This window comes from Sphaeramia orbicularis, chromosome 9, assembly GCF_902148855.1.
Source record: "Sphaeramia orbicularis chromosome 9, fSphaOr1.1, whole genome shotgun sequence".
NCBI lineage: Eukaryota > Metazoa > Chordata > Actinopteri > Kurtiformes > Apogonidae > Sphaeramia > Sphaeramia orbicularis.
The window spans coordinates 13,967,449-13,991,630 of NC_043965.1; the positions used below are offsets into that span (position 1 = coordinate 13,967,449).

The 24,182-nt window shown below is 40.0% G+C and overlaps 1 protein-coding gene across 1 annotated transcript in view; it reads left to right on the top strand.

The window, feature by feature from the left end:
- The first annotated feature begins 1,268 nt into the window (after nucleotides 1-1,268).
- The window catches only part of camsap1b (calmodulin regulated spectrin-associated protein 1b), a 28,189-nt gene continuing 5,275 nt past the window's right edge, over nucleotides 1,269-24,182 (top strand). Inside the window, 14 exon segments of the mRNA XM_030142615.1 lie at nucleotides 1,269-1,491; nucleotides 2,620-2,786; nucleotides 8,636-8,898; nucleotides 13,690-13,851; nucleotides 15,956-16,036; nucleotides 16,396-16,428; nucleotides 18,733-18,874; nucleotides 19,134-19,273; nucleotides 19,384-19,480; nucleotides 19,932-20,040; nucleotides 20,564-20,649; nucleotides 21,506-21,590; nucleotides 21,883-23,534; nucleotides 23,537-24,150. Coding sequence (XP_029998475.1) covers nucleotides 2,621-2,786; nucleotides 8,636-8,898; nucleotides 13,690-13,851; nucleotides 15,956-16,036; nucleotides 16,396-16,428; nucleotides 18,733-18,874; nucleotides 19,134-19,273; nucleotides 19,384-19,480; nucleotides 19,932-20,040; nucleotides 20,564-20,649; nucleotides 21,506-21,590; nucleotides 21,883-23,534; nucleotides 23,537-24,150 — 3,630 coding nt within the window. The 5' untranslated portion in view covers nucleotides 1,269-1,491; nucleotide 2,620.

Genomic DNA, 24,182 nt, shown 5'->3' on the forward strand with positions numbered 1-24,182 from the left:
GTCTTCCAGGAAACTCCGTGTCAAACACATTGCTTATAATTAAGTGTGTTACATTCAGTAAATTTCCTCATGACTTAAAAGGTGAATAAGCCCTGTTAGACATCTTATGGCTGGTCATGTTATATTTGACCTGACATTATATTTTGTATGTGTTAGGATGTGTGCACAAATATCAATGCAGATAATGCCATTTCATGATGTTGGAAGTGAAACACGTTTTACTATTTTAATTTTCAAGTTGAACATTATTATACAGTTTTTATTTTCTATTTTATTTTCAAGCCCAACTCCAAAAGCAAGTTCGGATGTTATGTAAAATGTAAATAAATATAGACTGTAATAATCTGTGAATCTCCTAAACACATTTTATTTGAAATATAATATAGAAAACGCATGAAATATTAACACTGAGAAAATGTATCAGTATAGTAGAACAAAAAAATAAATAAATAAATAATAATAATAATAATAATAATAATAATAATAATGTGAAACTTCTGACTAACCTAAAAACTTTTTGGTGATTTATTTTATTCACAAAAACAAAACAAAACTGAACTAAACTAAACTAAACTAAACCCTCCTCCCCACAAAAAACATCCAAATCGTTCTGATCTCTAATCAAGCCGAAGAGGATGTATGTATATATGTTTGTATGTATGTATGTAATCAGGTATTCCAGTATTTTAGGATGTTCAAATTATAGCATTTCACTTGACGTGTTTTTTCCAACTTTACTGAAAATATATATGCACAAACATAGAGAAATTTTAAATAAACATCAAGATGTCAAAAATAAAAATCATCCAAACAAATAAATTAAGGCTTACAGACACAAAGAAGAAAAGACTAATAATAATAATAATAATAATAATAATAAAAATAATGATAATAATAATAATAATAATAATAATAATAATAATAATAATAACTTAAAACATAAATATCTAAGAAAAAAAATTACAACAGAGGGTAAATTAATTCCATTTTAAAGAATTGTTTATAAATTGTCAGAGTGTTTGTGCTTTTTTTTTTGTTAAAGATAAATTCTATTGATTGAATCTATAAAGACTTTAAAATTTGGGCGTCTTTTCCAATATTTACTTCTGTGTATGTGAAATTTTCCTCCAGTATTTTAGAATGTTTAAATTATATCATTTCACTTGACGTGTAAAGCGTCCATTTTCACCACTTCCGGTCCCGTTACCGTAACTTGCTGAATAGACGCGCAGTGAACTTTTGACAGCGGCTGGCTTGAGCGGGACTTTGCGACCGACGGCCCCGTCGACTGCAGTACGAATCAGGTCTTGTTGCTGGGAGGAGACCATACAGACTCGCCTCCCTGCTAGCATTAGCAGCTTGCTACGATGCGTTGCTGCCGCTGCTGTATTTTTTACACAGCAGGCCACTGTAAAGCGAGGCAGGTCCTTGGTTAATTGTTTAGGCCGACGGAACTAAAGGGTGTCTTGGAAATACACCACACCTTTCAAGGTAACGTCTTGCTGCTAAGCTAGCGTCATTCACGGGGCCGATGAATGCAGAACACACTAGCAAGCTAACGGTTAGCCGGCGCAGTTAACTGCTTTACATTTGCATGCATGGCCGTTTAGCGAATCTAATGTTAGGCAAATATTGTCCCATGTGAGCTAAGTGTTTCACCGTGGCCACTGAAATTATTACAACACCAGAATATTGACGTTACATCTTGTTTGATGTTGCAGCTATGCTAGTTTAAAAGCTATTAACTACTCAACGCTAGCTAAATTAACAAGTCAGCGTTGGCCCATGTGTAGTATTCTAATGCAAAAGGGGAGAGGCAATATTGAGTAAACGCTATATAATATAATGTAAAAGGAATAAGAACATCTTCAACGAGGGTAAATTTGTTTGGTTTAATAATTCTAAACACGTATGTAACATCTTGGAAGCAGGTGCATGAACATTTTCATTTACAAGTTAATATTTAAGCTCGGCCAGGCTAACAAAACAATGGCCAAGATGTAAGTGGTCTTGGACAAGATATGATCTTTAATAGAAAGTGAAAGTGTCCTTCCAATGATGTAGTGATTCACAGGAACAGTATTAATATCAGGGAGTGAATAACAGTTTCCATATGCCAATATTAATAATAATTGGCGGGTGTTTTACGGTCAACATCCAAGTATTTATTGTTAAAAAAAAGACTGGGGAGTCTTATAGAGAATTATTGTAGTCAGTGAGCTTCTACTTACAAACCTACCTAAAGAAATTTTCTTAACTAAAAGATGCTGTAAAGGAGGCACTATCTTTAGTCTGTTACCCGTGATTTGATATAATGAAGGTGTTCATGCCTGGAAAGATACCGCTGTGGTACTTGTTGTGTCTCAACCACCAAATTTAAGCTTAATTACCCAGTGAGGGGAGTATTAAGAGCACAACTGAAAACAGCATTTTCCTTAACAATCAACGAACACTACAATCACTCTAATACAGATTCTGTCTAATCAGAGGCACTGCCAAGGAGAGGTTTATCTATTCTGACAGATAATGATGTGTTATTTGCCTGTATCCCTTACTCGGCATTATGGAAGGTGTAATTCTGTGTCTAACGTGCTGTTTATTTTTTTGTTATTTTTAAAGGATGGATGTTGATTTGTGTGCTGGTGGTGATGATACCAGGAGAAAAGTGGATTTGGCTGGGGTTGCAGAAGGCACAATGGAAGTTGTACCACTGGAGATGTATGATTCCGCCAGAGCAAAAATAGCTGCCAACCTGCGGTGGCTCTTTGCCAAAGCCTATGGCATTGGTAAGTAATTTAACATCCATTAAGGCGTTACACAGAAACCTTATGACTTGCATAACTATAGGTGTAAAAGGTAGCATGAGGTTCATGACCTCAGGTATTTTAATTGAAGCTGAGATAGCACATATTTTCCTTCATGTCTCATTATTGAATCTGATACTGTTGAAAGAGTGTTTTTATTTCATCCCATGGGCAGTCAGCAGAATTGCTTTAGCTACAGTGGTGAAACGCTGACATCAAAATCCCAAGAGAGAAATATTTGGGTATGTGTTCACTTGAGCCAACACTAATTCCCCCATGACATTTGGCAACTGAAGCCTCTGTCTGACTCGCTCACCCACCAGATCCTTCCAGTCTTGTAGGGTGGCCAGTGAGATTGAACCCAAATCAGGTTGAGTGACAAGCTTTGAGGATTAAGCTATATTTGTGAGACTGAACTCAGAGGCTGGAAAATACTGAGCACTGCTGCCAGTCATTCACATTCCCCTGTTAAGATAGTATCAACATCAGTAACAAGGCCTTAAGGCCAGATTTCTTGTCTTGTCTGTGATTACAACAGAGCTGAATAAGATGGATTTGCTCTGCCTTAAAACTAGTAATATCATAAGCTTTTAGAATTCTGCACTGGCATTGCTAATCTTCTCTTGTTAAGTTCATATTCTGAGTGCTCCTTCTCAACAGTGATACAAAATGTTAGGATATTAACACAGCTAGGACATTCATAAGCTCAACTGGTGAAGTACATGATAAAGTGAGTAGATGTTTTTACTATGGATCTGAGGACTGTGACTGAGTGAAGGCTGAAGACCTACAGATGCAGCCGTTGCTGTGAGCTGTATCTGTTATAGCACTTAGAAGTAGAGGTGGGTGATAAAATATTCCATGATGGCAGTGAAATTTCTCTCTTTAATAATGATTCTTTTTGGCCATTTTTACTTGATATTGAAGGATATAATCTATCACTATCACAGAAAAAAATAAATGATACACCGGTGAAATGCTACATACCCCTAAAGTTTTCTTTACGAGAAACTCTTTAAAGTCTATTTGTTTTTAAGTGATCATGTGGCAAAACACTGGTGAGGGTTTTTACTCTGTTTTGGTGTTGTTTATGCAGCTGCACCAGTATGTAATGTTTCATGATGTTGAGCCAAGGTAGTGGAATACCTCTGAAAATGTCAGCATTTTCCCGATAGCTGTCAACATATCTCAGCAACTGTCAGCAAAGTTTCAATTAGGCTCTATCTTGACAAATTGAATACACATTCTAAGTGTTAACTTCTATGTTTTTGCCAGAAAATATCTTAAGATAACATTGAATTTCAAAAATGATAACTTAAAAAGTTGTACGTTTAAGCTTCCATCACGACTCTCTTGCTCATAGGTGCAATCTCACTAAATTTGGTATCACATTTGCTTATACTGTGTTGCTTTCATGAGTAGCCCCATTTAGTGAGTACTCTACCTCCAAATGGAAATTCTGCATGCTGTTGGCAAGGCCGCCGTGAGCTGTGCTGCGTCGAACTGATACCAGCAGTAGAAAAGTACCATTCATTGTATTTATTACACCATGTAAATTCAGAAATCAATCATGATGTACATGGCAGACAAAATTTTGCATGCAGGTGCATCTCATAATTTGAGATATGGTCGCTAACATTGTTTCTACTCAAAAATTAAATTAAATACATATGCCTATGTTTGTCAGTGCACTGGAAGGATGGAAATATCTTATTTCTTCAGGGTTCAGGCATTATCAAGATGCTCTCCAACCTGACAGTGTTATCAAATTATATGTTGTGATAAAGATCCATCAGTGATGAATCCAGTGTAGGACAAAGATATGCTGTAGGTACTGGCCCAAATAGTAGACATCACTTTGTTGCTCTATCTAGTGAGTCTGTTGAAAAATTTGTATGTCTTATCATAAACGGTCATATGTTGGTCATCTTCCTGTTACAGATGAGCTTGCTTTTTGTAGCAGACTGAAAGTTAAAGTGTGGAGATGCCCCAAAGAGTACAGTTGTTGTGTATCTCTTGGTTTATACAGTCTTAAATTTTACTTGCCTTGTGGTAGAGCTTTCCATTATGAGTGGCTATTTATTAACCATGAAAAGAAGCATGTCGTGTGAGAATGTTGGCCTAATTTTTCCCTGAGAACCTTCACTCACATGATAAATATTTAACCTGTAAACTCAGACATGTCAGCAGAGAACATCCTGACTGGTCGGCAGGTGTTTAATCATTGTGCAGACGAAAGCCTTGTAGGATTATCATCACAGTGAGCCTCTATTGTTTTACTGAGGGCCTGATATTTACCTTTTGAATCGCTTCAGGGTGCCTCCTTATTATAGCTGTTAAGCTTAGTCAGTGTAAGCCTCAGCTATCTGTCACATCATTCACTGTTTTGCATGATGGTTGCATCAGTGTATCGTCTGGTCACATCATTCATCATTATTTCAGAGGTTATACAAGCTTTCCTTTGTATTCTGTGGTCTCTTGCATATCTGTGGTCATTACAGAGATTTCCAAATGCCACTGAAGCATTCATTGTAAACAAATAACAATAACACTGGAGTTTTAATGATAATCCAAGTTAGATCGAAAGCTTTGTCAGTGTTTTTTTTTTTTCTTTCCTGCCTCTTTCTTTAAATATTCTCTTGCTCTAGGGTTCATTATGTAGACTTTGTCTTCTATTTCTGAGATCATGTCAAGCCTGATTGACGTTTCTCAGCTCAGTTCACTTTTACAGACTCTGACTAACAAAATTGGCTGAAAGATGGAGCATACAGTAAGATCTTGGTAGAAACAGAAACGATGAATCACAAATGAACTTGGATGGAAAAGCTCTTCCGTTGCATTAGAAAGCATACTGTAGCTCCAAAGCTTTGGTGGTCTGGGGGGAGGCAACTCTCAGGTGCAGCTGCAATTATCTTCCTCCCGTGGGAACTGAATATGTTAGGCCAATTTGCTTTTCACCCTGTGGCTCATATGGTGTCTCCTACATTGCTAATGCTTCTGTGTTGTTCATCAGACTCTCATAATAAATCATAGACAAAAGCTAAAGAGTCTAATGAAATGTGGCCGTGATGTGATGTGGGGGCTGATGGAGATGTAGGTGTGTCTGCTGTGTATTTATTAGTCTTTGATCATGTGTTTTTGTGTACATACCCTCCTGTCCTACTGCCCTCTGTAAGTACCACAGCTGCTCCCAGTCTGGGCCACACACACACAGTTAGCTAGACCCAGTGCCAATGAGGGTGAGCACCTGTCGTGTTTGCTGGCACATTGCTGGTTCCTGTCATGCTGTAGCCCAGCTTGTAGCTAATCGCGACTTGGTTGGCTGACTTCACTGTACCTTATCCTACGTCTCATTGCCAGACCCCATCTTCATGCTCCACCCCTTCCCAGTACATTTTTCAGTACTGGCTGTTGGTGGCAGCAGGGTGGGGGGCAGCTGCCATGAGACATCAGTGTCTGTGGAATTAAGTCAAACGTGAAGACTCGCCCCAGTCAGACCCCTTTGTTTTCATTCACAATCACTCCCACTGTTCTGTGTTTATATACTTAGACACATCTCTACAGGAGTGACCCTCACTGCTGGATGTTACACATGATGCACTGATACTGTGTGACATCCTTATTTGTATTGTGGCTGACAACATATCGATGGGGTCTGTGTGGTTCTGATGAATTGAGATTAAAATACAGAGTACAGAGGTTGTTGTAGTCTTTTTGCAGCTCTTTTCTCTTTGGGTCCAAATCAAGATTAAATATAAAGATAGATGTATCTGTCATCGTTTCAGAGAGCAATATTCATAGTTGTCAATCCCAGATTTAACCCTTGTTAAATGTGGATGACACTGGTAGTTAGGTGAAATATGCATGATGGGTTAAATTTTCCACAGCCTGAAAACACAAGCATGGATTAGATGCAGAAGTCTGTAAATTCTCTGTTACTCAATCAGTCATTTTTTGCAGTGTGTGATTGTTGTCAGTATGTGTCATTTATCGCATCAAAATATAGTAGACTGGTAGTTCTCAGCAACAGCTGGAGCAGGTCACGCCATTTTATTTCTTTACTTTTTCCACCTTTGGCAGACTTATTTAACAATGTGAACACAGCCTCCCTCTTTCCTGCCTTAATTCACTATCTTAAAAAGGTAGAAATTATGACAATCTTACAAAATTAAGTCAAAATCTGTTAATATCCATTGATTTCATAATGTCTATAAGAAGGTATTGTTTTGTCCATTCAGAAATACAGACTTCTCTTTTGGGCATGTATCTCTTCTGGTTCAAAGTACTTTGCACAGAGCTGACTAAAAAGAGTACAACACTGTGCATCACAATTAGCTCAAAAAAAAAAAAAAAAAAACCCTAACAGAAAGGCACATTCCAAATATGCTCTATGCACATCTAAAAAATACTCCTAAAACCTGCAGAATGTGGGCATATCTCCTACATCTTAAACAGAAGATGCTACATTTGGAACAAGACCTAGATCAGAAAATCCAAATCAAATATGCTATTTATGTATATATGATGAAAATCAGAATATGGTTGTATTTTGGTTTAATAGTAAATTTATTATGCATGTAAATGTAGTCTACACTGATTTTGAACATAAAGTAGTCATTGTCACTGCTGGTAATAATGAAATGATAAGTTATTTTATTGATTAACCAACCAAACTACAATTTGATTCACTTTTGGGACAATATATGACGGGTGTTCTAATGTATTTGCTACTTTGCCTTTTTTCTATGAATGTAGAATACAGTATCCTTAGTTGTGGGACCACGTGTTCTGGCAGGCCTCCCAGAGGACTCCCCAGAAATGTAGAAATAATGAACAGCTTAGCAGAAACCCTGTGGAGTAATGCATTTGTGACTGCAGTACCTGAGACAGTATCACAACACTTGATGATGTAGCCGAAGTATGCAGATCCTGAGCTGTGGCTTTCTCACCTGTGCAGCTCCATAGTTTTATGTAGTGGATCATGTACAAAGCCATTGTTATTTTGGGCACCAGCGGAGAGAAGCCGGCTGCCTTCCTGCTTTTGTGAAGAGGAGATTGCTGAGTGGCTCCTTTTTATCCTATCATTCAGAGCAGATGCTAAGAACACCCCACAAGCACACATGCAGCTTATGCCTAGTTACTGGAGCTCAGGCGCAGTTCAGTTCAAAGCAGATTCAAAGGAAGTTATTTGCCGCACAATTTTTGATGAAAAGTGGAAATTCTATACATATTTTTAGGATCTGTGCAGCCTCATTTTAAGTTTCAGTTGGTGTAAATTACCTTCATGTATAAATTTGGTCTGTGCATGCCTGAAGTCAAGTGCTTTGCTTCATCTCCTTATATGGCTGTGGTTTCTGGTTTTGTGAGTGACTTCATATTCAAAGCAACAGAATCTCCCTGTAGGTCACTGTTTTTTTTTGTTTTTTGTTTTTTTTTTCCTCCATTTGTGTAGCTCCAGTATTGTTAAAGTGGTGCAGACAAAGCCCACTCTGTCACCTGAGAAGCCTGTTCTCACTGACGTCTCGGCTCAACATGGATCTATTTTCTGATCTACTCCTCATGTTTTAAGCTGTGACTTACAATTGCAAATAGGTTTGTTTGCTCCAAACAAACTAAGCCAACGTGGAGCAAGTTTTACATGGAAGCCTTTGATGCATCCTTGTTGCTGGCTGATACTTACTGTGAAAGTGGTTGACATAGGCTGAGATACATATTGTGAGCCTCCTTTTTGTCATCGTACAATATGTGTCCTGCAAAGTAATCTTTAACATGCACATCAGTACTTCAGTAGCACATGGTTAATTTTACTATTGTCTTCATCTTCATAACAGACCATATTCCAGAAGACCTAAGGGACCCCTTCTACACAGATCAGTATGACCAGGAACACATCAAACCGCCTGTCATCCGCCTGCTGCTGTCCTGTGAGCTCTACTGCCGTGTCTGCACCCTCATCCTCAAGACAGAGCAGGCGGCATCTCTTCAGTCACACATGTCCGTCATCCAGGCTCTGTCCAGGAAGGGCATTTACGTTGTAGAGAGTGACGACACACCTGTCACAGAGGGAGACTTGGCCTGTATGCCCATCAAAATGGTGAGTGGACACCTAGGTCAATTATCAGGTGAATTTCAATTGTTTGTCATGTAGGCACAAAGTTGCTGTTCAATGACCTGTAACTTTTTAAATAAATGACACAAATACGTTTATTTTATATTTCTGTGTTGGTATTAACACATACTTTAAAATGGTATGTATGATAATTTGCCTGAGTTAAAATTTTTATGGGAAGATTACAAAAAACATGCTCAGCCATGTAGCCGCTGAAAAAGTACATCTACTTTTTAGGGTTTACACAAAAATGGATAACATGCTGTTCCTGTTCAACTATTGTTCTCAATAGACATAGGTATTTTAGATAACATGTTTATCTACAAGACTGCCCATATTTCTTGCAAAATATTGATTGCCTTATGAATTAGAGTGAAAACTCTGTTACGTAGTCGCAAGGCCCCTTGGTCACTAGGCCACAGGCCTAACAGCCAACATTTAATGGAGTACTTAAATACTGAACAAAAATTCACAAGTCCTTGATCACTTTTATTATTATATATAAAAAGTAAATATAACAAATATACTTTGGTATGTATGTAAAATAATGAACAATATACAGTTACAAAGCATTAAGTTTCCAACTCTGCTTCATGTGTCAAACATTTATCTTACAATATTACTGATCATTTCAAATGTTTATCATTCAGCATGTGGTTGGCTCACACAGTTTTTTAAAATTCTTTGTGTTCAGTGTCATGATTTTAACCTTATAAACATCTGAATTTCTGCAACACATTCTTGAAATCAGCCCTTCTTCAGTAGACTGGTTCTGATTGAGGAGCAAGGTGCTGGTGTCTCAACTTCAGTGACCACATACTGAATGTTAACTATTTCAATGTCTTTGGCAGGCTTAAAACCATTAGCATTAGCACATGTTCACTTTCCCTTCATCTGACCCTATGGATAATTAGTGGATAATTTAGCGCTTGAACAAGTGAATGACTTAAAGCTAGTTGGCTTCACTCATGCAGAGCCAGAAACCTGTCATTTTGTTCTGTAATATGAAGCTTGACTTTCACTGTGATGTGAGCCATGCATGCTAGCAGCGCTATATGTTAAACACAGTTGGACACTTTGTGCAGCCTTTATTTTTACCCTCAGTGAGGTAAAGGTATGTTTTAATTGCCGATTTATCTTTCCATTATTCCTTTACATGAACATAAATCAAAAGTGTTGCTTTAAGCTCTTATTGTGTAACACTGAAATTCAGCACCAACCAGGTTTTACAAAATGCGACTCGTACGGTGAATTACCTGTAGAAGAAGAGGGAAACAAGGCCAGAAGCTACTGCAGCTTTGCTCTGTACCTGTAACATCCCCTGCTCTTCCTGCTTCTGATATATTATCTTACCACATTGAAATGAGGGGAGGAGCCCTTTGCTTTCATCCTTATCCACAAGCGCAATCAATCTCAGTCACAGCTGCTTTGGACACTAGTAAGTCTATGTAGTGGATGCATGTAAGATATTCTTCAGTTGAGTACACAGGCGGTATATGTTGCTTATTATTAGATTATAATTTTGATGCTGCCGAGTGAGACAAATTTAGCTATATATGGATTTATTTTAGTCAGTGGGGTGGTATTTGACTTGTGTATTTTGTGTGAAGACTCCTATGCACAGGAATGCTGTAAAAGGATGTGTGCTGTGTTTGTTATTGTGCTATGGAAATGGTGTTTTTTTTCTGCCTGAGGAGCTTAATGGCCAGTCTTATTTTCACTCCACAAAAAGCATATTGTTGCTTAGTGGTTGTGGTTTCTCCTCTTCTGGCTATAACCTGTTCTCGGTTTGCAGTTTTTCATTTCGCTCTTTCCATTTTCAGTTACCTTTATCTAGGTTTAATGCTTCCCTTTTTTCAGACTCCCAGTTATGATACCTTTCATCCACCACTGCTTAATGGTTTTGGTAAAATGTTTTGTGTTTTAACATAGAGGTAATGTTATAGAGGAAACTGTTAGCTTAACTTAACTGACCTTACCAAAAATATTTTCATGGGTAGCCTTTAAACAGTTAAACATCACCACATGTAACTGTCATCCTGTACCTTGTCACCTGTATCAACAGCACATTGGAGTACAGCCCACCCCCCCTTCCACCCACCCTCGTGGCAATAAGATCCGATGTCTCGCAATTTCACAAAGAGCCCTCACACAGGATAGAATGAACGCCAAGCAGTGTGCTTGTTTTCAGCCATCTTCCTACCCTTGAGTTACCATGGAAACGAGCATTGGTGTTGGGCCGACCTCCTCCCTGCAGACGGGGTATTCAGGGATGTGTGTCTGGTTTCCTGCTAGAGGTCTGACAAAATAATCCTCACAGGCCTGTGTGTAAGCAGCCAGACAAAAATTCTGGAGAGGGGAAGGAAAATCCTCAGTAGGACATCGCTTATCTCTAATAGACTGTCGAAGCCCCCCTGCACTCCCTCTCAGTTTGCTGACTTGACATTTTGTTTCCATAGCAACCAACTGTTTTCTATGTGTCTGTGTCGAACGTAACATCCCATACTTGCAGTCGGCTTCTTTGTAATTTCTTTGAGTTTTGTTGGGGAAACAGCTGGAGCTTGTAAAACCCTGAGAGCCAATCTCATGGGTCGGCTGTGGTGTGTTCACACTCAGTCTGTCGAAGTGCACACAGCCCAGGGCAACAGCAGCACCTGCTCCCAAGGGCCCCACACTGCACTGATGAAGGGCAACATGAGAGGATCTAAAAACTTTGCTGCACATCGTGTTGGCCTCTATTGTTTTTATTTTGCACAAATTCTTTCACATGTATTGTTTGTAACCGCTTTATTCTCGGTTTATTTTTGACGTTTAAACATTTGACCTTTTTGGCTTGTGTCAGTGTATAATAACACCATCACTAATAATTTAAATTACTACTTTAAATTGAAATTGCTTCTTAAAATAACAATTTTCATTTCATGACTTGAATAGTTTTTTTTGTCAGTTTTTGGAGTATTATGTTCATCAAAATCAAACATTTTTTAATTAAATTACTTTTACTTTTATATAGTACCAGTAATTGTTTGCAAGCATGTCTATGATTCATTAAAACTTGATGATAATGAGTATATTTAATGAAATTTACAAGCTTTTACCGCATTATCTGTTATTTTTTGAAACATGCACTTTTAATTTGAAAGACATACTAGCTCTATTGGATGGACTAACTATCTTGATTTATGTAAACTTCTCCAACTCTGACCCAAACTAAAACCAAAATTTTAGCACATTTTTCAGAAAGAACCTAATACCTAATGACAAGCCTAAAACCTGATATCAACAAGTCAGTGGTTCATACAATACATAGTTGATAAGGTAACAAGTAAAGCTTTATTTTTATGCCACGTAATCAGCTGGAAACATTTCACAAAGAGACTGATATTAGTTTCCTCTGTCTCCTTCTGGCCTTGGCTGTATGTGGCTACATTTTCAGTACTTATACTGTATGTAACGTTTCACTTCGCACTTGCATCCAGGTTACCAATGCAGCAAAGAATTAATTCAGCTGTTATAGGTGCACTCATTTTAGCTTTACATCCAGTTAAAGATATTATACCCACATTTCCTGACGTGTACAATCTGTGTGATCGTCTGAATTGCCATGTTTGCAACCCAAAATCAAAACAATGGCCAAGCCTGTGAGACTTGTAATAAACCCCAGAATAAGGCGGGGTTACAGCACCTGAGAAACAAAATCTGCTGGCACCTTCACCCTGTCCTCATGGTTTAACTTTGTCCCATCTTGTTCATTGTGGGTTCATCTGGAAGTCAATTTTTACACTTGTTATGATCTGTGTCCTTGTAGGACGGGCTGTGGTGAAAGCTCTAGCACTCATTCATTTTGTTAACAAGCTTAATCACTGTGCACTTCCATCACCAATTGGATTAGGCCAGCAGCATGTTACACAAGGCACTGAATGAAACAATGACTGGTGTTGTATTTGCTCTGCTGTGGATTTAGGTATGCATTTTACAGGGTGTGGTGATTTGGTCTATGAATAAGGCTTAACGATAGGCTTCCAGTGAATTAAAGTGTTGAGTACCAAGATGGGGTGTATCAGCAGGGGCGTCAGATTTACCAGCATTTGACGTGTGTTTGTTTTTGTTGTGTTTATCAAGGCTTTGTATTTTGACTGGTAGGCACCAGGTGTTGCCACCCAGACAGGGGAAACTCCTGCTGGGCTGTTCTCTGTCCTTTAGGACTTGAAGACTGCTTTTATAGATGGGAGGTCAGATGTATATTGTCCCAAATTAAATGCTTCACCTTTGCTTAAGCTGTGTAGGATATTCCAAAACTAAGATGTTAAGAACCTCAGAATTTTCCCAGTGGAAGAATAGATTAGACAGTACTCCTCTCTTTGATTTGTAATTGTTTACCTATATACCAAAGTAGCTCCTCTATTCATCTACTAAAAATCTATATTTTCAAAAAAGCATTGGAGTATTTCAGAAATATCAAAAATCCTAAATATTTGACCCCTGATAAAAACAAATAAAGGATAAAATCTTATTTTTGACCACAGGAAAAGTTAACTTTAAAGTCTAAATTCTTGTGCTCTATGGTTCTGTCCATTGAGGTTAAAAGAAAAAATCAGACTGTTACATGATATTCCATTAATACATCCACACATTTTGTTCCATAGTCTTTTTTTATATGCACAAAATATTCATAATATTGTAATAGTTTTATATGCCTCCAGGTTTATCCTTAATTACATTTAAGAAAATCCAGTGAAACTGAATTGTCCTCTGTTTCTCGTTTCTCTCACCCAGAGCGCTCACATGCCGATGATCGATGCTCTGATGATGGCCTACACAGTGGAGATGATCAGTATCGAGAAAGTGGTGGCTTCCGTTAAGCGCTTCTCTACCTTCAGTGCCTCCAAGGAGCTGCCCTTTGACCTGGAGGATGCTATGGTCTTCTGGATCAACAAGGTCCAAACACACACTCGCACATAAATGCAATCACTGTTAATGCAACATAAACACAGCAGCATGCTTTTCAGACTTTACATAGGGTTTAAATGATGTTCCTGCACCTTTGAATTCCCCTCATGTCTGGTAGATGGTGACCACAGCTGGCATCTTATTAACTAACTCAATGTGAGAACGGTGTCCTTCACACTGACATCACAAGTCATAGCAGCTCAATTGTTGAAACCTCTGCCACTGGTGTTCAGTGAGTGACAAACAGGGGTGTTGATCCAAAACAGGAATGTCAAATTTATGTTGCACCCAGCTTTCAGTGGTTTGAAGGCCAGAGGCAGCAGAGATTTTGACACTGCATATTCATTTGTCATCTTGAAACCATCAATGTCCTTGTCTGTCTGGGAGAACAAAAAGTGGAATTAATTTTTATTTTTAATATACGGTACTGTGCAAAACCCCCAAAAGTCAACATTAGCTTTGTTGGTTTTAGTAAAGTTCTAATGACCACACATGCATTTCTTAGTCAATGTGTTAAGATCCAATCTGGATATATGGGAAGAATGTACAGCAGTATTGCCATTGGGGTCATGGGTCATACTAAAAAGTAACTTTAACCTTTAGAACACACTTAGTTCTGTTTTTATGTCACCGGCTGATATGCCATGAGCTACTGTGAAGTCTTCGTCTTCATTAGCAATTTCTTGAAACATCTTCTTTAATGAAACCACTGGTCCGATTTATTGAGAATTTTAGATTTAGCTTCCTTGGGACAGTGTCTACAATGTTTGTTTACAGTTTTGAGATATTTTGATTTTTGAATTTTTGACACATTTTTTAAATATTAAAATGTGCCTTTACTTATAATGGGCCATATTTTGATGGCTAATAACACAGAAATGGTTAGAGATATCAATATAGTTACTATTGAGCACTGATAGGAAGTCATATATGAACTTTCATTTAATTTGTTGAGTTATCCTCCAGTGAAAGTACCACCTACTTCTATTGGGAGATTGATCGCCTGCATCAAGACCACAGGACTCTAACATCGCGGCAGAACCTGACAACCTTACAAATTTAACTTATTGATTTTTGGTAGAACATGTCAGTGAGATACTGGGACATTGGTCCTATTTTTTGTGTCTCTTTTAAGGCTGTGCACATATTTCCTGCTTTTTCTTGTATCTGAGGAAAAGAGAATGAGAAAGAAAGGTTTGCTCATTTCAAGCCTATAAATACAATAAAGCTAGAGGTGGACTAAACCTTTTGCACAGTACGGTAGTTGTCCTGTTCTCAAGTCAAATCACAGCCATAGTAACAGTAATAATGTATTAAACTCCACATTCCATGTAGTGTTTCTTCTGTCTGACCCATAAGAATTTGTATAGCACATTTTTATGCTACTGAGACAATAAACTAAACTAGGATAGTCATTAAAAAAAGTTCTTCCTACCTCATTACAGTTGCTGATAGCTGGTATCTTATTGCCAAAGCAGTGATATACAACACAACTTTATAGCTCTTTTATATTATGAAAAGTGTAAAAATAGTTTCAGTTTATTATGAGACACCACAGTCATTATCGGTACAAGCATTCTGCATGTACTGACGCTCTGCTTGTAATTTTTCTACACACTTTTCAACGTTCATTCAAGTTTAAGTACTTTTTTGGATGTATTCTATGTGGGTGCATCAGTTCCAGGTGTTTGGTTTGTGTCTGCTGGCCCACTGGCAAGGCTTTCTGGGACACTTAAATGGAACAGGTCCTATTAGGATCAACTGCGTTTTTCCTGCTGTGACAAACTAAAGTATTGTAATGAACAACAAAGCGCTTTTCAATACGTGATGGTGTCTAAGCAATTCAGTCAGTTCCATAAAAATATCAAAGTTCAGTGCTCACCCTGGAAACTACAATAATAAATCCTCCTCATACTGGGATCAAATGAAACCTTTGCAGACATATTCAAATCAAAGTCTGTAGGCCTTTGAAAATTTCCTGACTCCGGATAACAGAATCAAAACACATCAGGAACAATTAATAAAATGTTGGGATACCGTCTCTTCTAATGTCTTTTGGATATAAATAAACCTGGCGTTTTCTCCTCTGCAGGTGAACATGAAAATGAGGGAAATTACAGAAAGGGAACACAAAGTAAAGCACCACCCGCTGGAGTCCCCCAGCCACCAGAAGGTAAAGATACTCGCAGCATTTTCCTTTCAGATGTCTTCCACTTTCTGCTGTTAGTAGCTCATCATTCCTGTGGACAGTTTTAACCAACTCCTTTATTTGACAGTTTCCTCAAATATATATTCAGGTGAGTCTCATCGCACCCAAGTCTTTTAAGACAAAAGTTGATGTCGGGAATCATTAGGAAGGAATGTTTCTCCCGAATGGCATTTTGGACTTGTTCTGACCCTGCTTTCTTTTTCTCTGTTTAAACCGGAAGCAGATCCAGTCCTCTTTGTCTGTGACCTCTGACCTATTAATCTTTCTGCTCCTGTTCCTCATCTGTCCCTCCCTCCCCTCTCTTATCCCTGCAAACTGGATAGTCTCCCTCCAAATGGTATTGGAAGCTAGTCCCTGTAAGTTTGATGCCAGAGCTCCCTCCCCCTATCGCCCCACCCCCATTTTCTTCCTCCTCTCCCCCTTGCACGCATAGTTCTGTGTTGATGTGCGCGCACACTCCACCATGGCTCATTCAAGCTCATTCTGTGCTGCTTGTAGCCAGTGTGTGTCAGCAAGGGGGAGAAAGCCGACAGGTTTTTTTTTTTTTTGTTTTCTTTGTGGCAAATGTGTCACACAGGTGTAAGGTTATTCTAACCTTTGTGATATGCTGAAAGATATTCTTTTGGTAAGCACTGTGCGCTATCTCATTTCAAGCTCTAAGTAGGCCATGTGGATTCGATGTGTGTGTGTGTGTGTGGTATTTGCTTGCCCACTGAAAATAAGAGCAAATCCATGGCTACACCTCTGCTTTGCTTTGCAGTCCCATCCCTGGCCACGTCCTTTTCACTGATCTGCTTTGTCATCCCCTCTCTGGTCTCTCCTCTTCTCTCACACTGTGTCCACTGTCACCACAATCTCCTCTGACAGTATCTCTTCTCTATATGTGTATGTATGTGTATGTGTGTGTGCGCGTGCGTCAGCCTGAAACGATGCACGAGTTGGTCCACTGCATGCTGGAGCCAGAGGAGCTCCCTGAAGCGGTACAGTGTCTCGTCTTAGACAGGGAGGACTGTCCGATGTAGGAGTGATTTGTCGTAAAGCTTTTCTAGTGAGGTCTGTAGTTCAAATCTTCCACAGTAGTTGGTTTAGTTCTGTAGAATATGCCTTCAGTATGTTTAATATCTTCTTCAAGCGAACTATGCGTTTGTGTTAAATGTAACTATAGTTGCATAACTGTTTCGTGCCTTTAGACATGTGGTGGGATTAGGGCTGTGTGATATGACCAAAATCTCATGTCCTGATACTGGTAATGTGATCCAGGTAATGATACACATAAGACATTTACTTCAAATTTAATGAACTGGTTCCTCAGAAATGACGAGATGGAAACCCCTGTTTCCTATTATGCTTTGAAAGTGAGTGTAATATATAACATGGTAATATCAATACATAAAAGGTACAAAAATATTCATAAATGAAATATAGTGGTTAATGGCAAACAATAAATATGGGACCAACATTTGTTCATTGTCATATATATCCCAACCATATACATCCCAGCCAAACATAACAGGGGAGCAGTTTAAAATGAATGCAGGCCCAACATGAATATTGTTGTATAAAACACTATATAAAATACCAGTGAGGCGTACATAAAATAGGACAAATAAATGAAATTCTCCTTCAGGTTTCATAATTAAAATGATGAAAAATATAATATTTGAAAATAAATTAAATGGATAATACAGTATAATCTGAAATTACAGATGTTTTGGTATTGTCACATGATATACATTGTCATATTGCACAGTCCTAGTGGTTCTCGTAATGTTGAACTAGTGTACTGAGGATTTGAACGTGTTTTAAAATGGAGCATTGCTGTTTTTATGACGGGGTATTATAACTGTCCATTAAATACTCATAGCTCTTAATGTGATTTTTTGTTGATGTCATTCCCACTTATGCATCTTGTGATGCAAATGTTACAGCCGAAGGCACTGGTTAATTTATGTTATGTGTATCAGTTTGATCAACTGAATTCTCTCTGAAAATGCCCTGCTATCTACCCAGTATTTAGAGCATTTCTCCAAAACTAAGTACTTCAAGGCAAGTAAGTTTCTGTGGAAACAACACACTCATTTTCCATAAGTGGGCCAGTGATTATCCCTGTTTCATTCACAGTCAGCTGGTTCACACTGGCTGGATTGAGTGTGCCACTCCGCTGGCTGCCTTCCCACTAGGACCAGAGGAAGTCTGACCATCAACTCTGTGTTGTTCATATAACTGCTCTAACACCCCCACTTTCATCTCCTCATAATAAACCACTGCTCAGGGTTCTCCCTAACCGGGGTGGATCGATATACCTTGTCACTTAGAGGCATCATTTCCAAAAACTACATTTAATCTGCAATTGATCCATCAGAGGTGCATTAGTGTATACTCATTCTACTATTTGATATCAAACACCTGGGGAGAACCTTGATGTGGTCCTTATATATAGAAGTCCTCAACAGTAACAAAGCAGAAACATCCGTGGATGAAATGTGCTTGACTAGTTCTGATGTAATTCTCAGTACAAAAGACATTTGTACTTGTAGCGCTAGTCATGCATTTAGGATGTTTTGAATGTGTCACTGGTTGGTTGCACTGTGGTGGTATGTGGTTTTTGTCCAGTTGCATCTCATCTCATCAAAGCCTCATCCTCTCCCCCTGGTGGTTAGGTACGGTATCGTCGGGAGCATGCTTCAGGCCGACAGCTGCCCTTCTTCCCACTGCTCGAAGACTTGATGAGGGACGTTTGTGACGGAGCTGCCCTACTCACAGTTGTTCACTACTACTGCCCAGATCTCATGAAGCTCGACGGTATGCTGCACTTCCGCAGAGTTCTCTCGCTCGCTGACTTGCACATATGTGCCCCTGTTTAATGGCACCATTATAGATTACCCTGAAGTAATTTCCTGTCACATTTTCTTTGCCAACACATTGAATGTTATATCTGTGTGTGATGCTATTTTGTCAGTTGCACATGGCTGATAGTCCCAGTCCAGTCAGTGTGACATTTATAGCCATCAGGTCATTGAATTGTGTCCTGATCTGAACCATGCTCTGCCTGTCTGATCAGATATTTGCCTAAAGGAAGTATCCTCCATTGCTGATAGCCTGTATAACATCCAGCTGCTCAGAGAGTTTGCCAGCGAATATCTAAATAAAAGCTTCTATCTGACAACGGAAGACTTGCTCTACTCGCCGCTTGTACTCAAGGTGACATATTTATTAACATCTGCAGTGTGTTTTCAAACTTGGTCCTGCAAATCCAACAATATTTCAGCAATGTTGATTCATTAATAAATGTTTATGCGCTATCAATGCAGCACAATGTGATGGTGTTCATTGCGGAACTCTTCTGGTGGTTGGAGACAGTCAAGCCAGAGTTTGTCCAACCCCGAGATCTACAAGAGTTTAAAGATGGTAGGTATTAGAGAGTGATTCTTACATGAATTAGTCGACAAAAATTGAATTGACAAAATTATCACTCTGATATTGCACACCAGTAGAATTGTGTTATAATTAAACCACATCCATGATTCTGGACTCAGAGCGTGACTACTTGTCTAACATGTTTAACCTCTCTGCTGTAAAGTTCTTTTCTTTATTAACTCATATTTTTATCCAGTCTCATTGAGACACCACAGACAAACAGCTGTCACACTGTTAATTATTGAATTTTCATGTGAAAATTAAGAACACTGAGTACAATTTTCTCAGTCCTTTAAAATTGACTTTAATTCCCCCATAGTAACCCACTCTGACTATTCCATATTGCTTTGAAGATTATTCCAAGAAAAAGCATAAAAGCTTTGTGGCCTTTTTGACTGCTAACCTCAGTGAACACATGTATATTATCACCTCTTCTACTCAGCTCGAGCCATTGCTCAGCCCAAGAGTGCCCGCCCGTCAGTGCCCATCTCCAACGCCACGAAGCGCAGCTTCCAAACCGATAACCAAAGCAGCCCTGAAGTCTGTAACAGGTACTTCCTGCACCCTGAAGACTCTGATCCCCTGTAAGTCTTCTGTCACTTTCCTTATCATTCCACCTCACCATCCTCCTGTCTCCTAAGCCATTACGTTAGCTCTCCAAGGTCAGCAGGATCTACAGCATGTTTGAATTTGGTCCTCATGTGCACCTGGATACACATCATTTTATTGTGTTTGTCTGTGTTTGTGTGATTGACACGTGTGGGACACTAATATTGTTTGTTAAAATTGTGTTGTAGCAGAAATGAGGAGTGGTAGTAGGGCTGAGCTGGGAATTGTAATGCTGTTTGCTTGTCTTTTTGTCTGTTTAAATATCTGTATATTTGTCTTTGTCCTGGGTGTACCCTATGTAATAGGCCAACTCTTTTGTGATGCTTTTGCCAGTTTGTTTTAGTTTTTTTTTTTTTAAACTATTTTTTCAATTTGTTTGTAGAGTCGGCCGTTAGAAATATTAAGAACTAGTGGGATTTAGATGTTAAAATGTCACTGATTTCAGTTCTTTTTGTTTGCTCTTAGTAAAGGGGGTCCATCCTTCAGTCCTTCCCACCCACTCTTACCCTTGCGACAGCGGCAACAGAAGCAGCATGGAGAAGAAGGTACAGGTAAAGAAATCATGTAATTTAAAGTCTATGTTAAGGAAATTCTAAACACCTGTGACTGGATTGAATTACTGGGTGCTGAATTGTTGTATTAAACAGTTTTTCATCATTTGTGTGTGGAGGATTTGTTGTTTTCAGGCCTGAAAACCATTGGTTGATGATATGCTGGAGCTCTGCTGAGAATGATTCCTCCCTTAATGCAGTTAATGTTATGAAAAGTAGAACATAGCAGAATTGGTGGTTGTCCCGAATAAATATTTTTCTGTGGTGTGCAAAGAATGGCTGCTATTTTATTTTTGTAGATAATACTAGTCATTTATAGATAACTACTATAAAATAAAGGAAAAATACCATTCTGTTGAAGTGTGAAAGCAAAAAGGTTGACTCTTGGTAAGTCCTTGTCTTTGGGCTCTGGTTTCTTAAACATGCGATGATGAAACTTGTGCAAAATGGAGCAGCTTCATAGCAGTTGGCATCCATTTCAAGTTCCCTCACTGCCTTGCTCAGGATTTGATCATCCACTGTTGTTAGACTCCTATTTCCTTGTAGTTTTCAAAAATCTAAATGGCAGTGTAACAGAGCATCCATTGTCTGGGTCATAGTGCTAGTTGCCATTTGAAAGATTGTGTGGGTGTGGATGCAGTGATTTCAGTGGACATGCCTTCAGCCTTTCAGAGCAGAGGGTACTTAGTATCTTTTCATAATTTCTCAACTTCATGTTGTATGCTTAGTGTTGTCTAAATCAACCATGTTTGTCCATTTTTTCTGCCGTGACAAATTCAGATTTTTTAATTGGTTTCATGTATTTCATGTTGAGCGGCTTCAATTCTTGAACGTCCTTATTGCTGTTTCATCTTAGGTCTCAGAAACCGCTCCAACTCCCTGACTCAGATGGACGGACATCCCAGAGGGTCAATGACTGCATGGTCCGATAAGAGGCAGAGGTACCAAACAAACCTTTAGTTCATAGTTTGGAATTGGAGTCTAAATTCAAAGCAAATATTTACAGATACAGTAGGGTTGGAAAATGTTGTCTCGGTTTGCCACTGTTGCATTTCAGGATCTTCCAACCACTCTTGCTTTAACCAACAATGTGTAACTGCATGAGAAGTACACTTATTAAAAGAAGGGTGATTAGTGCCAATTTCTTACCCAGGTGTAAAGTTAACAGGGCATAGTTTGAATATTATCTGTAATATTCACATAAGGAATTTTGTCCATCCTCTCCTTTTTCAGACCTCTGTCAACACTAAGTCCTTACATGTTCCACTCAGCTACAGACAGTGATGCAGACATCGCATCTGGTGACAGTGTGAGCCTGGCCCGCTCCATAAGTAAGGACAGCCTGGCATCAAACGTCATTAATGTCACACCCAAACACCAGACATCTCTCCACCAGCCGTCACAGGCCGCAATGCGTAGACTCAACGGCCACGGCTTACTGGGTAATGTCAATATGGAGAAAGAGGAAGAGACTCTGGCAGCTGTTATGAGGACTGAATCTCCTGCAAAACATGTTGACGGGACACAGGCAGCTGCCACAGTGGGTCCCCAACCTTCCTCTGAGTCTAAACCTGCAACAGAAAGCTTTTACCTTGAACCACTAATGCCTGCTGTGCTCAAAACGCCTAAAGAGAAGTCTGTATGTTTAAATAAGGAGGAGGAGAGTGGTGAGGGGCCCCCGTCTTCTGGAAGGGGCTCACTACGTCGCGGAGATGGATCTTCATCAGTTGTACGTAGGAAAGCTCCCGGCAGCTTGAACCAAACCTTTACACCTTCTGGTGAGGAAAGAAACTTTTCAGAGGAGTCCCCTCAGGGTCAGGCAACATTCAGGCCCACTGTCACCAGCAGTGTGGACCCCTCCAGAGAGCCTGCAGGAGGTTTCTACCTGCATTCTGACTCGGAAGAACCAAAGCCTGGCCAAGGTCTGGATGCTGAGCTGGAAGATCTGGATGAAGAGGAAGAAGATTTGGATGAAGCTGCTACTACTAAGGACCCCAGCTGGCCCAGGAAAGCCTATAATGAAGAAGAGGAATCAGCCAAACTCCAAGAGGACATGAATGTGAAAGAACATGAGGACAAAGACCTGAACGGCGGTAGTGGTCGCTCTAGTCCGTGTCTCAGTGCTCACTCCCAGGCCAGCAGCATGGCCAGCAGCAGTGTGCGGATGACCTCCTTCGCTGAGCGTAAAGCCCAGCAGCAGCGCTTTGGCAGTAACCATGACCTGCGCTCTAGTGCCTCCAGCTCCCAAAGGACCACTCCAGATGGATCGGAGAGCAGCGGACCCTTGGCCTCCTCTTGGAAACTTAGAAGAGACCAGAGCCCCTCATCTCCCTTAGGAGGATGTGCACGTGCAGCTGATGGTAGCGGTGCTAATGTTCTAGCTTCTGAAATTGTCCAGCTTCGGATGCAACTAGAGGAGAAAAGACGTGCCATTGAACACCAGAAGAAGAAAATGGAAGTGTTGTCAGCCCGACAGAGACAGAAGCTCGGTAAAGCAGCCTTTCTCCACATAGTCAAGAAAGGTGGCGGCAAAAGTGACACACTGCCCAACCCACTTAAAGCAGACCTCTCAAAAGATGAGCTCAATGGAGAGAAAGAAACATCGACTAAAGATGATATGTGCATTGATGGCCTGAAAGATAAAGAGGTGGAGGGGCCCACTCCATCAGGTGCCTTAGAAGCGGACAGGAAAGGAAACAATGGGAGCTTCTATCTAGAGGAAGAGTTGGATCTGAATGAGTGCAGTCGCTCCATTGACTTGCTCAATGATGCCATCAGCAGCATCCAGCAGCAGATGATGCAGCTGTCTCTGCAGCAGGAGATGCTGATGAAACAGAATGTACAGTCCCCGCCTGGTACAGCTCCACCTCCTTTCACCGGAGACAAAACAGTGATTCGAAGGCGGGTGCGAGTTTTCACTATGTGGAGCATCTTTCCGGTTCTAACACTGCTCCCACCAGAAAGCCTCCCAAGCTGAGCTCAGGCCGGAGCTCCAGATCCAAACCATCAGAGCTGAAGATAGCCAAGGAGCAGAGCCGGCAGTCCTCCAGGACTGGGTCAGAGACCTTACCACACCCGAAGCAGCTATCAGGGGGCAGGTCCCCCAGGGCCGAGCAGCTGGACACTCCCAGCCTGAGGAACGCTACAACAGGAGAGACAATCGACAAGCCGGGTTCTGGCCATGTTCGGAGCGCTTCCTATCGACTCCACGATGAAGCCAATATGCGCCTGCCGACTCGAGTGGACCTGTCAGCAGTGACTGGCCCAGAAGTGTCCTTTGACGAGTGCCTGTCCAGCACCTTAAGAGAGTCAGAGCTTAACTCCTCAGACGGTTCAGGGAAAGAGAACATACCATCAGAGGAGGTGCAGCGCAGCAAAACCCACTTGATTGAGGTGGATCTGTCAGAACTGAAGGCCCCTGAGGAAGAGGAGGGCAGTGAGGACAGAACAACAGACGGGGGCGATGGAGACCAAAAGTCAGTTTTGGGGTTCTTCTTCAAGGTAAAGCCTTTAAAGCAAAACTGGACCTGATT